Source organism: Capricornis sumatraensis, chromosome 20 (assembly GCF_032405125.1).
Source record: "Capricornis sumatraensis isolate serow.1 chromosome 20, serow.2, whole genome shotgun sequence".
NCBI classification, from domain to species: domain Eukaryota; kingdom Metazoa; phylum Chordata; class Mammalia; order Artiodactyla; family Bovidae; genus Capricornis; species Capricornis sumatraensis.
Window position 1 is genome coordinate 13,837,627 of NC_091088.1, and position 13,301 is coordinate 13,850,927.

General features: G+C 61.0%; 1 protein-coding gene across 1 annotated transcript in view; it reads left to right on the forward strand.

Moving 5' to 3' along the window:
* Nucleotides 1-1,140: 1,140 nt before the first annotated feature.
* The window catches only part of CMIP (c-Maf inducing protein), a 204,679-nt gene continuing 192,518 nt past the window's right edge, over nt 1,141-13,301 (forward strand). Inside the window, exon 1 of the mRNA XM_068992204.1 lies at nt 1,141-1,437. Within this exon, the coding sequence (XP_068848305.1) occupies nt 1,141-1,437 (297 nt within the window). The remainder of the gene's footprint in view (nt 1,438-13,301) is intronic.

The window sequence follows — 13,301 nt, forward strand, 5'->3', positions numbered from 1 at the left end:
AGCTTGAGGACCCCAAGGGCAGACAGACATCTGTAAGTGACCAGAAGGCCTGTAGAGTCCCACCGGCTGAGCCAGGGTGTGTGTGGCTCAGTATTTGGATACCTGATGGGACATTTGCAATTCCAGGGACTATCTATGTCCCCTGGCCATCCAGGTGGGCGGCCAGAGCTGAGCGGGGGTGGAGGGTCACCTGGCCATCCAGGTGGACCGCCAGAGCTGGGCGGGGGTGGAGGCTCACCTGGCCATCCAGGTGGGCGGCCAGAGCTGAGCGGGGGTGGAGGGTCACCTGGCCATCCAGGTGGGAGGCCAGAGCTGCGAGGGGGTCCCAGGTCGGGCGGCCCTCCCCCAGCACCTCCGGCCCAGCCCTCCCCGGCCGCGGCCCCGGGCCCTCGGGCTGGCACCCGGCCGGCCCTCCGCCACCCGCGCGGACCGCTCTCGGGCCCGGGCCGCCTGGGCACCGGCGGCGGGGGGGCGCGGCCCGGCGTGACGTCAGGCGCCCCGCCCCCGTCCCCCGGTTCCGGGCGGGGCGCCGGGGTCCCGCGGGCCAGGCCGCCCCCGCCCCACTCCCCGGGGCCGCGGCTTCTGCCGGGCCGCGCCCGCCCCTCGCCCCCCCCGCCGGCGGACCCCGCCCGCGCGAGGCCGAAGCCGCGGCGGCGGCCGGCGTTGCCGCCATTGACGTCAGAGGGCGGGCACATGACCCCCGGGGACCAATCGCGCGCGCGCCGCGCGGCTCCGCGAGCTCCCCGCCGCGCCGGCCCCCGCGGCCCCGCCGCACACTCGCTCGCGGACGGCCGCCCGGACACACGCACCGTGCACACGAGCGGGCGGCGGGCCCGAGACACGCCCGCCCGCGCGGCCGCCCGCCCACGCCGCCGCCGCCCCCCGCTCGCCCGCGCCCCCGCCCGCCGCCCGCCGAGCCGGTCCGGCCGCCGCGAGCATGCACCCGACGAGCTAGGAGGAAGCCGGAGCCCGCAGGAAGCCCCGCGCCTCCGGCCGCCCGGGCCCCGCCCCTGCGGGGCGCCCCCAGCCCCGCGCCCGCCGCCTTCCCGGGGGCTGGGGGGGTGCGGGCCGCCGCCCGGGGGGCCCCGCCGCCCCGGCAGCCCGGGCCAGCCCCTCTCCCCGCTTCCCTCCGGCCCGGCCATGGATCTGACCAGCAGCTCGGGCGGCGGCGACCCTCGGCAGATCGAGGAGACCAAGCCGCTGCTGGGGGGCGACGTGCCGGCCCCCGAGGGCACGAAGATGGGCGCCGTGCCCTGCCGCCGGGCCCTGCTGCTGTGCAACGGGATGAGGTACAAGCTGCTGCAGGAGGGCGACATCCAGGTCTGTGTCATCCGGCACCCGCGGACCTTTCTCAGCAAGATCCTCACCTCGAAATTCCTGAGGCGCTGGGAGCCGCACCACCTAACGCTGGCCGACAACAGCCTGGCGTCCGCCACGGTGAGTCGCTATGCGCGTCGGCGCGCCCGCACCCCCGCGCCTCCCCTCGGGGCCCGGGAGGCGCCCCCTCCCACCGGCCGCTGCACCTGGAGCTCGGGGCCTGCCCGGCGCCGGGGGGTGGTGGTGGTGGGGGCACCGGGAGAACCGGGCACCCCTTTCCCCGGCTGGGCTCCCGGCTGCATTGTGGATTCCTGCGGGCCCGGGGAGACCCTGGAATTCTGGAGAGGATCTGGCCTTGTCCCCAGACTGAGCATTCGGGCACCTCCGGGCCCAGCGCTTGTGTTCCTTACGGCTGGGACCTTGGGATAGACCCGAGGCTGGGCCCCGTTGGTGGTGAGGGTTCCCTTTCTGAAGGCACATCTGGATCTGCGCCGGAAGGGAAAACAAAACAGTTTTTTTAAAAAAGAAAAAAAAGCCCCAACAACCTCAAAACCCCAAAACCCAAAAAATTTCCAGAAGCCAGTTCCTTTCTTTGCTCTACCCGTCTTTTTCCTGCCCGGGCTGGCAGGCAAAACTGGGTGCTTCCCTTTCTGAAAAAAAAAAAAAAAAAACAAAACAAAAAAAAAACCACCTCGTTGGCAACACAGGGAGGGTGGAAGTGGAGGGGGAGGGGGCGGGGGTCCTGGGTTATCTCCTCCCCACCGAGGGCGGTCAAGTTCCAGTGCGGAAGCTGGCTTGTGGGGCTCTGGTGTTGCATTGTCTGTGTAGTATTTTGTACGTGTGTTTTGTTGCTGGAGGTTGTATTTATGTTATTGTTTTAAAATGTATGGTTGAGACTGGGTCACCCTGATGAGAGGGAGAGAAGTCGCGGATTGGTTTCTGAAATCAAATCTGCAAGGTGGAGAGAGAGGGCTGTGGTGGGGTCGCTGCGGGGGAGGGTAGCAGGCCGGAGGTGAACAGGATGCTTTGTGTTTTGAAACAAGGACAGTTTAAAGCAGCAGCTCTGCTTGGGCCCGAGTCTTGATGGGTGCAGGGTGGTATGTGGTGGGGGGTGTCCCATCCTCTCTGGAGAGGTGGCAGGTCTTCCCCAGAATGCAGTCTTCCCTGGGGCAGCCCTGATCCTGTTTACTAAGCCTGTGGGGCAGTGGGGGTGTGCTGAATCCAATGCCTGCCCACACCTGTGCCAAGAAAACCCAGCCAGGAAGCAGGGTGTCACTTACACGACATGTCACAAACGTGTAGCGTGTGCAGACATCCCCCCAGCGTCCATGTTCCCTTGGCAGTGTGTCACAGGCCATGACACATGCTCCAAGGAATGGGGAGGGGGGAAAAGTTAGCAGAAGAAACCATACTCCTTGAAACAGCTCCCCCTCCCCCCCACCTCCCGAGAGCATTGAAACACACGAGGACTCTTATTCTGAATTTTGGGTCCGATGTGCTCAGAACACCTATTTTTTCTTTCCTGTGGGCACGCTGGTGCAGTCTGCAATGACCGCCTTCTCGGGGAGGATCCTGGGTTGCCGTGAAGCCTTCCAGCCCCAGTTTCAGGCTCGCGCATGTTCTCAAACCCTGTCCTGAGCCCCAGGCCGCGGCATTTGGCTTTTCATTTGACGGAGGGGGAGCCTCGGAAAACCCGCCAGCACACAGAGTTTTAGATTCAGCCCTCAGTGGTCCCCTGCCTGGGAGCCGCAGCCTCCGAATCTGGCTTCAGAATTTCCCCCTGGCTGGCGGGGGGTGGGGGGTCAGAGTGAGGGACTTTTGTCTTTCTTTCTGCCCCTCCTTAACATGAAGGGGAGCCGGGGAGGAGAAAGTGGCTGGGAGGCACAGCGGCCCTCCGTGGGAAGGACGGGCCCAGCTCCTGTCCCCCCCTGGGCGAAGCTGGGCACTGTGCTGTGCTGCCCGCGGTTGCGGGGGAGCCAGCTTGGGAGGTGCAGGGTGCCCCTCCCCCTCACTGCCCTCCCCCAGTTTACCTCTGATTGCTCAAGAGGTGTGTTTTGGAGAGAGAGAGAGGAGGAGACGAGGGTGAAGCCACTTGCCCTGGGCTTCTCAAGCAGCCGCCGCCCCCCCTCCCCGCACCACCTTCCCCAACTGGGTTGGGTGGCACCTTCCCCTGCCCAGGCACCTCCGGAGAAGAGCCATGATTTTCTGGGCCTGGGGGCCGGGGGCCAGATGTGTCTCAGCAGAGCCTTGCCCTGGCGTTGGGAAACACGTAGGGGGGATCTCTGGGCCGGTGTGCCATGGGCTGCCCCCAGGCCCCGCTGTCAGGGGAAGGGTTGTCCCTAACTTTGGCCATGGTGGGCTCCAGGGGGATGCACGGGTCTCTGTGTGCCAGGGCCCGTGGGCACGGACTGGGGCTGCTGAGGCAGGCCCGGCCACGGCGGCGGCCTCCAGGGCAGAGGTGGGGTTGGTGGGCACCTTATCCCATCACCAGACACCTGGCTGGTGCTGGTGTCCAGGCCCCGGGGAAGGAAAGCAGCCCAAGGGGTTTCTCTGAGGCCTGGGCATTATGTAATCTGTCTGCGTTTTAGAGCGCGGCCCAAGCCCTCGATTGAGAAACGTTAGCCCAAATGAAACAAAGGTGAACTTGAGTGTAGTTCACGGTGGCGGCGGAAAGCCCCGTGCGGCCCAGCCTCAAGCTGCCGGTGGGGCGGTGTTTCGTACCGGTCACAGCCCTCCATAAAATGTGCACTGTTCTTTCATTAAGCCGTCTACACAGCTCCTCTCGGAACCGTCTGGTAATTATCTGGTTAACTGTGTGGGCTTCAGGCACAAGACTCAGAGTGATTGATCTGGATTCAAACCAATAAACAAACCAAATACACTCTTTGCCCAAACCCTCTTTGTAGTCTGTCTACACGATCCAATTAGCTGGATGGTGGTCAGAGATACAGACCAGGCGTCCAGGACCACAGCTGTCTCAGGCGGGTGGGGGATGGCATCCAGGCTCTCAGTCCCACCTGGCGGCAGCTCCTGCCGGGTGCCCCCCACCCCCTGGGTGGACGGCCCTCTCTCCATTCCCTGCTGGGGAGGTGGGCTCAGCCCGGGGGCGGGGGGGCCCAGGGGGCGGCGGAGGATGGGCTGGACGGTGGCAGCCTCCTCCCCTGGCCCGGCTGTAAACTTTGCCTTCCGCGGGGTCAGGTTGGAGCTTGCCCCCGTGCCTATCTGCTGGGCCGGTTACTGATTAAATCCTTGCAGAGTCAACAGTGTGCCTGGCATGGCCGGTGACAGCGCCAGGCCTGATGCACTGTGTGCAGGAGACTTTGGATCCGGAAGACTCACAAACAAAGAGGGAAGCACAAAGGCGACGGCGACCCGGCTGGCTGCCGAGGGGCTGGGTGGGGGTGCTTGCGCGGCGCCTGCCCCTCCCTGGGGTACACATGGCCGCACCTTGCGGGGGAAGGGCCCATCTGCCCGGGCTGTGGCCTGCACACGGCGCCTCCTTGCCGTTTCATGTCCGGACTTCCCAGTCCCCCGCCTCCCTGGGCCTCTCGTGGCTGCTGCCCATGGCGTTGGTGGTAGCCAAAGGCTTGGAGTCCTGCAGAAGCAGGCAGGATTCAGGTCTGAGGGACCAGAATCCATTTTGCTGTGGTCTTGCCTGAGCTGAATTTGATCACCCGCTGGGCATGTTTGTCCGCGGGAAGAGGGCTTTGTCCCCGTGCTTTGTCTCCTCTGCACCAGAGAAGTGTGCATCAGCTGCTAACCTTTTATTCTGCCTTAAAAAAAAAATAACATTTAGCATGTGGCATCTCAGAATTGGGGGAGGTGGTCTCGTCTGACCAAAGAGGGGTCAGAACATGGGTTACCAGTGGCCTTCTTTATTCTTAAGGCTCGATTCATTGATGAGACTTGTTTTTAAATTCTCAGCCATTCTGCTGCTTCGACTGAAATGTCTCTGGGCATTTTGCTGTGAAAGGGAAAAGAGGAGTCCCTTCAGTTTTTGTTGGTCTCTTTGGCCTGATGTTTTCTTCAGGGCCCGACCTTCTGAGCTTGGACTCATGCTTCCTAAGCACCTACTGGGTGTCGAGTGCCAGGTTCGTCCGGATGGTGGTTTCTCTTGGGAGTTAAAATCTGTGTCCTCCTGAGTGAGTCCCAGGTCCCGTGGGAACTTTCCTGCGTGTGCATGCACACGTGTGTTCGTTTCTCCATTCCTGTCACTTGCACCTCCTCCTTGGGCCCGTCCCGGCCTTTGATTTGTGTGATGCTTTTCGTGGCATGACTAAACACAGAGAATTCTTTTTTCCTCTTTCAATGCCATTTGTCATAAGATTTTGGAGTATATCAAATTTGTTTCCCAGGTAACTTGTCTGATTGGAGGGGTGGAGGGGAGAGGCAGAGACAGAAGAGGAGGAGAAAGTCTGAATTCTCTGTAAACAGCACAGGTAGTCTGTTCCCCCAGGTTGTAATAAATAAGTGCGTTTTCAGGAGGGAGTAGTTTTGATGCTGCTGCTGGCCTGGTGCAATCTGAGGTGCCGTTTCTGGCCACAGACAAAATCGCGCCAGTCCAGGTTGAAGGTGTCAAGCCTGCAGCTCATGACTGGGCTCTGCTATTGAGCCAGCGTGGGCTCCGTGCCCACAGGTGGCCATGCCCAGCGTGCCCACTCCTTGGTGCCAGCTGGGGTGCCTGCTGACTCACCTGGCAGTGGGATAGGGCATTCGTGGGGCACCGCATTCAGCCAGGCTTAGGGGGGACCCTGGCAGCCAGGTCACCCTGAAAAACTGAAGCTCCCCAAGGGTACCTCATTGCTGGCTTCAGCTTGGCCCGCGAGTGTGGTACCCACTTGGTAGTTTGGTGGAATGGACCTCCAGATGTGGTCAAGTTATGCCTTAGATGAGAGGGTTAAATGAGATTCAGCAAGGCAGCCTCCCAGTTCAGGCGTCTCCACTGTGGAGCAGCACAGAAGGGTTTGCTCAGGGTCTGGATTGTAAACTTCCTGGCTCTGTGACTTTGGGAACGTTGCTTTCCCTTGCTGGGCTTTGCTTTTCCCCTAGAAGAGGGGATGAGCCTGCCTCACGTCCAGGGCTCCTGTGGATACTGGAGATCGCTCACGTTGGCACCTGGCAGGTGCCAGCACGCAACAGGGGTGTGACAGGGGCCCGTGATCCCCTTGAGGTTCTCCACTTTAGCCTGAGAGAGTGTTGTGAAACCCTGGATGGATGCAGGGGGCGACCGCTCTTTAGAAGTGGGCCAAGTCCAGAGCAAAGTCTCCAGGGACGAATGGTGTGTTTGGGAGACTTAGGGCTGTTTAGTGGATCTGGGATGTATGAAGGAAGAGAAATTGTTGGAAGCAGTTTGTGAACAATTCCTCAAGGGGAACAGTCTAGTTTTTTTTTTTTTTTTTTTTTTTTTAATACAGAATTCCCCCCACCATCTTTTTTTTTTTCCTGAAAACTGAAACACTAACAGGCACGTCGAGTACCTTCAGATGGTACGGCAGGGCACATGGGGAAGGTGACGCGTCCCTACAGTCCCCAGTTCTGCTTGCAGGCTGGCCCTGCGTCCTTGCTGAGCGTTCGGGGCGTCTTCACAGGGTCCTGTGCTGCCGTTCCTGGCCGGGCGGTGTGCTCTCTGTCATTCGTTCTGTGCAGACCCGTCCCAGCCGAGCTGCCCCTCTCTGCGCATGTCAGGGGCCACCGCAGCGGCGTCAGTAGACCATCCCCTGCCACTGGACACTTAGCTTAGCCCCAGGCTTCTGCTGTTTCCAGACAGACAACCTGCCGTTTTTATGGAGTGGAGTCGCTCTGTCTTTACCATTTGAGTGCTCTTCGCCTGCTTTTCTGGCGAGTGTTAAAATATTCAGGCCTGCAGTGCTTTGGGAGGGTGTGCTGACCCTCCCACGGCGGGGTTGGGCCGTGCAGCCTGGGGTCACTGCTGTCTTGAGTCACGCCTGGGTCGGGCTCACTATCAGGGGCCAGCGAGCCTCCTGAGGGCCTGGCCGCCCGGCCCCAGCCGGAGCCGTTGACCTCCGCCCTGAGGACAAGGGTCTGTGTGGCCAGGCCGGCCGTTTCCTGCCCCACCTGAGAGCATCGCTGCTGTCCCCTGGCTTCCTGCTTCCCCAGGATGGAGGCCAGGCTGCCCGGCCCCACGGTTAGAAAAGGAGGAAGTGACAGTGTCTCTTCCCGGCTCCTGGCGCTAGTGACAAGGCACCCAGTGTGTTCAGTGGGGCGCTGAGGGAGGCCGTGTGAGGCTGAAGCTGGGCTGATACCAGCAGGGCCCTACGAAGGGTGCGCGCACGCGTGCGTGTGTGCGTGTGTATGCGGGTGGTTTTCGTGTCTGTTGAGACTAAGGGGATCACGGAGAACATATTTTTTGGTGCGGAAATGGGTTGTTGTGCTGTAGCTTATATACCTGCCACATCCCGCTGTCTGCGGTGTCGGTGGGGTGGGTGGAGGGGAGCAGCCAGACCCAGCAGAGGGGTCAGACAGGCAGGCTTGAGTCCAGCTCCCGCAGCGCCCTGGATGGTGGGTGACCTCGGGCAGGCCACCTCCCCTCTCTCGTTATCTGTGAAGTTCACATTATGGGGACTTCCTTTTAGCATGATGTCAGGGTTAGGTGAATTAAGGCTTGGCAGTTCATTTAGCAGATAAATATCGCTGTCTGTAGGCACTTTGAGGAAAACCAGTCCCTGCCCTCCTGGAACATGTGTCGGTGGGGTGGGGGCAGACAAGAAACCACTAAGTAAGGAATATAAAGTCTGTCCAGCCCCTGAGAAAGCAGCAGCAACAGGTGGGCGAGCTGCACGGGGCTCAGCCTCGCTGATATGCATGCCGCATTCAGGGCAGGAGGCGGTGTCTGGTGGGAGAGTGTTCCTGACAGAGAGGACTGCAGGTGCAAAGGCCCTGAGGCTGGCCTGGCTTAGTGATCACGCAGCGAAGTGCCCGCATCTCAGTAAACGCGTTCCAGTTGTCGTCACCCCTGCCTTCCAGGAGCTCTCGTCACCTATTAAAAAATATCTGTAAGCACCTGTACATACTTGGTGCGGGGCACACCGGCAGCTCCTTGCCCCGTGGAGCTCTTTCCTTTCTTTCTAGCACTTCTGGGGTGTGTGTGTTTTATTTAACCTGCTCCCTCCCTTAGTGGAGAATGGCAGTGCTCTAAGAGACTCTTAAATTATTCAGTACAATTCCCAGCCAAACTCTTCAAAACCAGCGCCCTTTGTCCATACTGCATTAGAGGTTCTCAGACCTAGAACCTACTAATCATTGAATTCGCCTCAGGCTTTTTTTCTGTTGAGTAAGCGCTGAGGGCCAGCGTGTTGCCCAAAGACCCTTGGACTTGACCCAGCAGCTGGGCAGGCACTCACCCCGGGCCTCCCATCCCCAGCACCCCAGGCTGCTACTGCTTGCCTTTTCTGTTGGTTCTCCTGCTCTCAGGCTGCTGTCGGAAATGATGTGACTGGGAGAGCGTGCACAGACGAGGCTGAGCAAACTCCTTTCGCTGGGAAGGAGAAGGGCCGGATTCTCCCGTCGCTGGCGGGACTCCGTGGGGCAGGGCAGCAGAGGCTCCTGGGGCTGGGGTTGTCAGGGGAGAGGAGAGGGCCCTGGCATGTCCTGGGGTCCTGGGCTGGTCCCCAGCTCTCAGAGGTCTGGGAGAGTCGCAGGTAGGAGCGCACAGCCTGGGGAGAGCCCAGACCGCCTCCCGGCCTGTCTGCTGGTCCCCAGCTCTCAGAGGTCTGGGAGAGTCGCAGGTAGGAGCGCACAGCCTGGGGAGAGCCCAGACCGCCTCCCGGCCTGTCTGCTGGTCCCCAGCTCTCAGAGGTCTGGGAGAGTCGCAGGTAGGAGCGCACAGCCTGGGGAGAGCCCAGACCGCCTCCCGGCCTGTCTGCTGCCTCTCGGCTCACTGTCCGGCCCAGGTGCGTCTGGTCTCCTCTGCGTGCCCGCGTGAGGCTCAGCGAGCGCTGGGGCCTCCCCATGCGTGGGTCGGGGTGCTGTAGGGGTGGGGGAGAGCCAGCCTGTGCTTCCTGCAGCACGGGTCCCTTCTGGCTCCTGTCCTGGGCTAGTGGGGGTTTCTGCCCCGTCCAGGGCCTCATGGAGTAGGGGCTGGGGAGAGGGCGCGAGCGCCACACGGAGGTTTGGTCTGTGAGTCTGGCCGCTCTGGGCCACAGCTCAGTCACAGGGTGACCCCGGAGGGCGGGGGAGGCTGGGGAGCAGAGTGCGTCACATGCAGGAGACAGGAGCCCCTGGATCAATGGTGACTCCTGCCCCGGGGCCTCTGAGACGCGACAGCGGTTCCAGGGGTCTCCAGGGTACCTGGAGCGGAGCTGCTGCCCTGGAAGGAAATCCACATGGCCTGGTCTCATCTGGCTCCTGGGTTTGAGTGAGGGGGCCAATCAGGAAAGTTTGCAGTCTTGCTGTCTGGTGGGGAATAAAACAGAGAATGCAAACCTCTTGCACCGGCTGAGCAGCGTGCTCATGATCACTGTGAGGCTCACCGTCCGTGCGCTGAGGACCAGGCACCATGCTCAGTGAAGTTTCCGAACAACCCTGCGGGGCAGGTGTCAGCCTTCCCATTTTACAGACGCTGCACTGGAGACTCAGACGGCGAGAACTCGGGAGAGGCGGAGTGGTGAGGCAAAGGTGGGTCTACGCCACACCTGAGGGTGCTTGTGTGTGAATGTCCGCGCGTCTGTCTGCTGGAGGTCCAGAATGACTTAAGCTTCTTGCAGAAGCTTCTCAGTTGGGAACCAATGTGCTTATCAGTTTCGTGTTTGGCAGACGTCCCTTGGCGAATTTGTCAAGTGAGTTCAGGGAACTGGTGTTGGAACGTGAATGCCAAGTATTTGCACAGAGCAAGCGCCAGGTACTAGGTTTTTGGACGGCGCACCAGCTACTGTGTGTGCAGAGGGGTTTCCAGGTCCTGCCCTTGGGAGCAGGCCCCCGCACCCCCAGGCGCTGGGCGGGCAAGGTGCGTGTTCGCTGGCACTGCACGTACAAAGTCCGATACACCCTTTGCCCCCCTAAAGACTCACACTCAGATTGGGGTGCACTTCAAATGAGGGGTACTATAGGAGCATGCCTCCTCGGAGAGATGTGTGCCTCGTCCTGCTGTTTGGAGGCAGGAAGAGGTGCTGCTGCTGGAGGGCAGGGGGTTTCATGAAGGACTTGGTTGGAGAGACTCATCTCGATGGATAGAAGTGGGATTGGGGACTGGCAAAGAAGGGGGTAGGGGCCGGGGCCGTGGGGGCACGCTGGGGACACTGTGCCATCCTTCGCAGGCGGTGGGCGGCGTGAGAGCATGTGGGGATGAGGACAGGCAGAGTTGCTCCCCAGCGTCGGGGGGCTCACCAGGGCACGGGTGGGCTGGGAGAGCTTGTATCACGATGCGGGGGTGGGGGGCCCAGCTGAGAGCCCGGGGTGCCCCTGAGCAGGAGCTTCGGGAGAGTGGGGGTCTGCGTCACCAGGCCAGGCTTCAGCCCCAGCAGCAGCCGCCAGACCGCAGTCACTGCCTGGGGTTCACTTTCAGGAGCTGGGCTGGGTGGACACTGCCGTGACCCCCAAGCACCCCCAACGCTGCTGTCACCCCTCCTTTTCACAGAGGGGGCCCCAGGGCCAGGCCTCTCAGCAGCTGCTCTTTGGCTGAGTGTGTGGATGACCGAGTGAAGGAAGGGGCGAACGTCTGGTCGGGTGGGCCCTCGTGTGGGTGGGGCGCGGAAGACCTCCACTGTCTGAGTCCCTGCCCTTCCGTTGCCTCCAGTGAAGGGCAGCGTGTGCCCTGCGGTTCCCCACAAAGGGCTGGACAGGCCTGCGCTTCCTGGCCCGCAGCCCCCAGGGCCCTCGGGTGCTTTCCAGACCCTGGGCCCTCCGCGGGGCACTGTGGCTCCCAGTGCTCCCCTTCTGGAAGCTTCCTTCCCGGAGGCCTGGCGGGGAGGCCCAGCCCGGCCCTTGGGTGCTTGGGAAGGGGGTCACATGGAGCCGAGGCCGGGCAGCCGTGCTGGCACCCGGGGGCCATCGTGGGCCCTCGTGGGCCCTTGGGCCAGCGGGCTGGGCAGTGGCGGGCGGGGGCAGGGCTGCTCCCTGGAGGAGGAGCAGCCCCTCTCTGGCATCTGTCTGCTGTTCCGGTGGGTTTGCGTTTCCTGACCTGGTGACCTGCCTTGGGGCTGGGAAAACGGGAGAGCTTGACCCGTCCCGGCCATCTGGTGACTCCTGCACTTGGGGGTCCCAGCAGAGGGGCCTCCAGAGTCAGACGGCCCAGGGGTCCCTGGACGGAAGGGGCTGCAGGCCAGCAGTGGCGCTGAGCCTTGGTGTGTCTGCGCGTTCAGACCAGCCCCCGAGGTGCCTGTTTACACGTGGGGAAACCGAGGCCCCGAGAGCCTCAGCGACACCGGGACCCAGATGGCCTGGCTCCACAGCCACAGGCCCCTTCCTCAACAGCACGGTGCCCGCAGGGTGGTGAGAACCGCAGCTGGCACCCACCCTGCCTCTGTGCTGTGTCCTTCACGTACACGGGCGCTTCTCTCTTTCATTTTTATCGCAGTGTGGTCAGTTTACAGCACTGAGTTAGTGTCAGGTGTGCCAGGCATCGTGCTCCAATGTTGCCACCACTTTTGCTCAGCTAGACGTTATAAGGTAACGGCTACAATCCCCTGTGCGGTACGGCATGTCCTTGTTGCTTACCCATGGTATACACAGTAGCTTGTGCCCCTATCTTGCCCCCCACCCCTGCCCTTTCCCTGCTGGCGACCACTGGTTTGTTTTCACGTCTGAGTCTATATCCGTTTGGCTGTATGCATTCATATGTGCTGTTTTTCAGATTCCACGCATAAGTGACATCATATGGTATTCATCTTTCTCTGTCTGACTTGCTCCACTAAGCATAATGTTCTCTAGGTTCCGTCCTGTTGCTGCAGATGCCGGAATCTCATTCTTTGTCATGGCTGAGTAGTATTCCATCATGCGTATGTGTCCCGTTTTCATTATCTGTTTGTTGAGGGACACCTGGGTTGCCTCTATGCTGTGGCTGTTGTAAACAGTGCTGCTGTGAGCATGGAGGTGCATGTATCTTTTCAAATTAGAGTTGTCCTTTTTTTCCTAGGTATGTTCCCAGGAGTGAAACTGCTGGGTCAGATGTAGATGAGCTTGTTTAAACTTCCCAATGCCCCTGTGAGGTGCCGCCTTCATTGTGTCCATTCTGCAGATGGTCAGACTGGGTCCTAGAGAGATGAGGTCGCTGTTCACCCAGCTAGTGGTGGTGGAGTTGGGATTTGGCTCCAGAGAATAACTGCGTGCGCTGGTGAGCAGGGCTCAGGAGCAGAGGCTGAGAGGACCAGGGTGGTCAAGGCTGTGTGAGGGGGTGGTGCCTGTGGAAGTGGGGGAGGGTGGGGACCGGTGAGTGTCTCTCCCTGGGTGGTTCAGCCGTCCCTCTGCAAACCTGTGGAGGTTTGCTTCTCACCTGCCCCGGTAAGGTGTCAGGATCATGAACTCAACCTCTCAGAGCCTGTTTGCTCACCTGAGATGGCCTGTCCCCTAGTGCTGACTTTGTAATGGCTCAGTGGTGGCAAGCCTGGCATCCAGAGCCCACCGTGGAGCATGGCTGGGCTCCCCCAGTCCTTGGGGCTCTGGCTCAGCCCCTCAGAGCCTTCCCTGACTGCTGGTGGGGTGAGGGGAAACTTGGCCCAGTGCTTACCCAGCTGGGGGACCATGGCATCTGTGCCCACCTATCTTCTCTGTCAGCTGTTCGCCTCCACACTTGTAAAATAAAATAAAAATAATCCCACGGGGACGATGATGATCTTACAAAACACAGAAGGAAACGATTCTCCCATAACCCCGCCACCCAGAAACTACCCAGGTGGACGCTTTGGGGTAGAGGCATCTCTGCTCTCCCCTGAATGAGTCTGTGTGACACACGCGGTCGTGTGCACAGCGAGCCGGGCCAGGCCTTCTTAGTCACTGGTGCTGAGCCATTTTTGTGCACGGTCTCAGAGCGT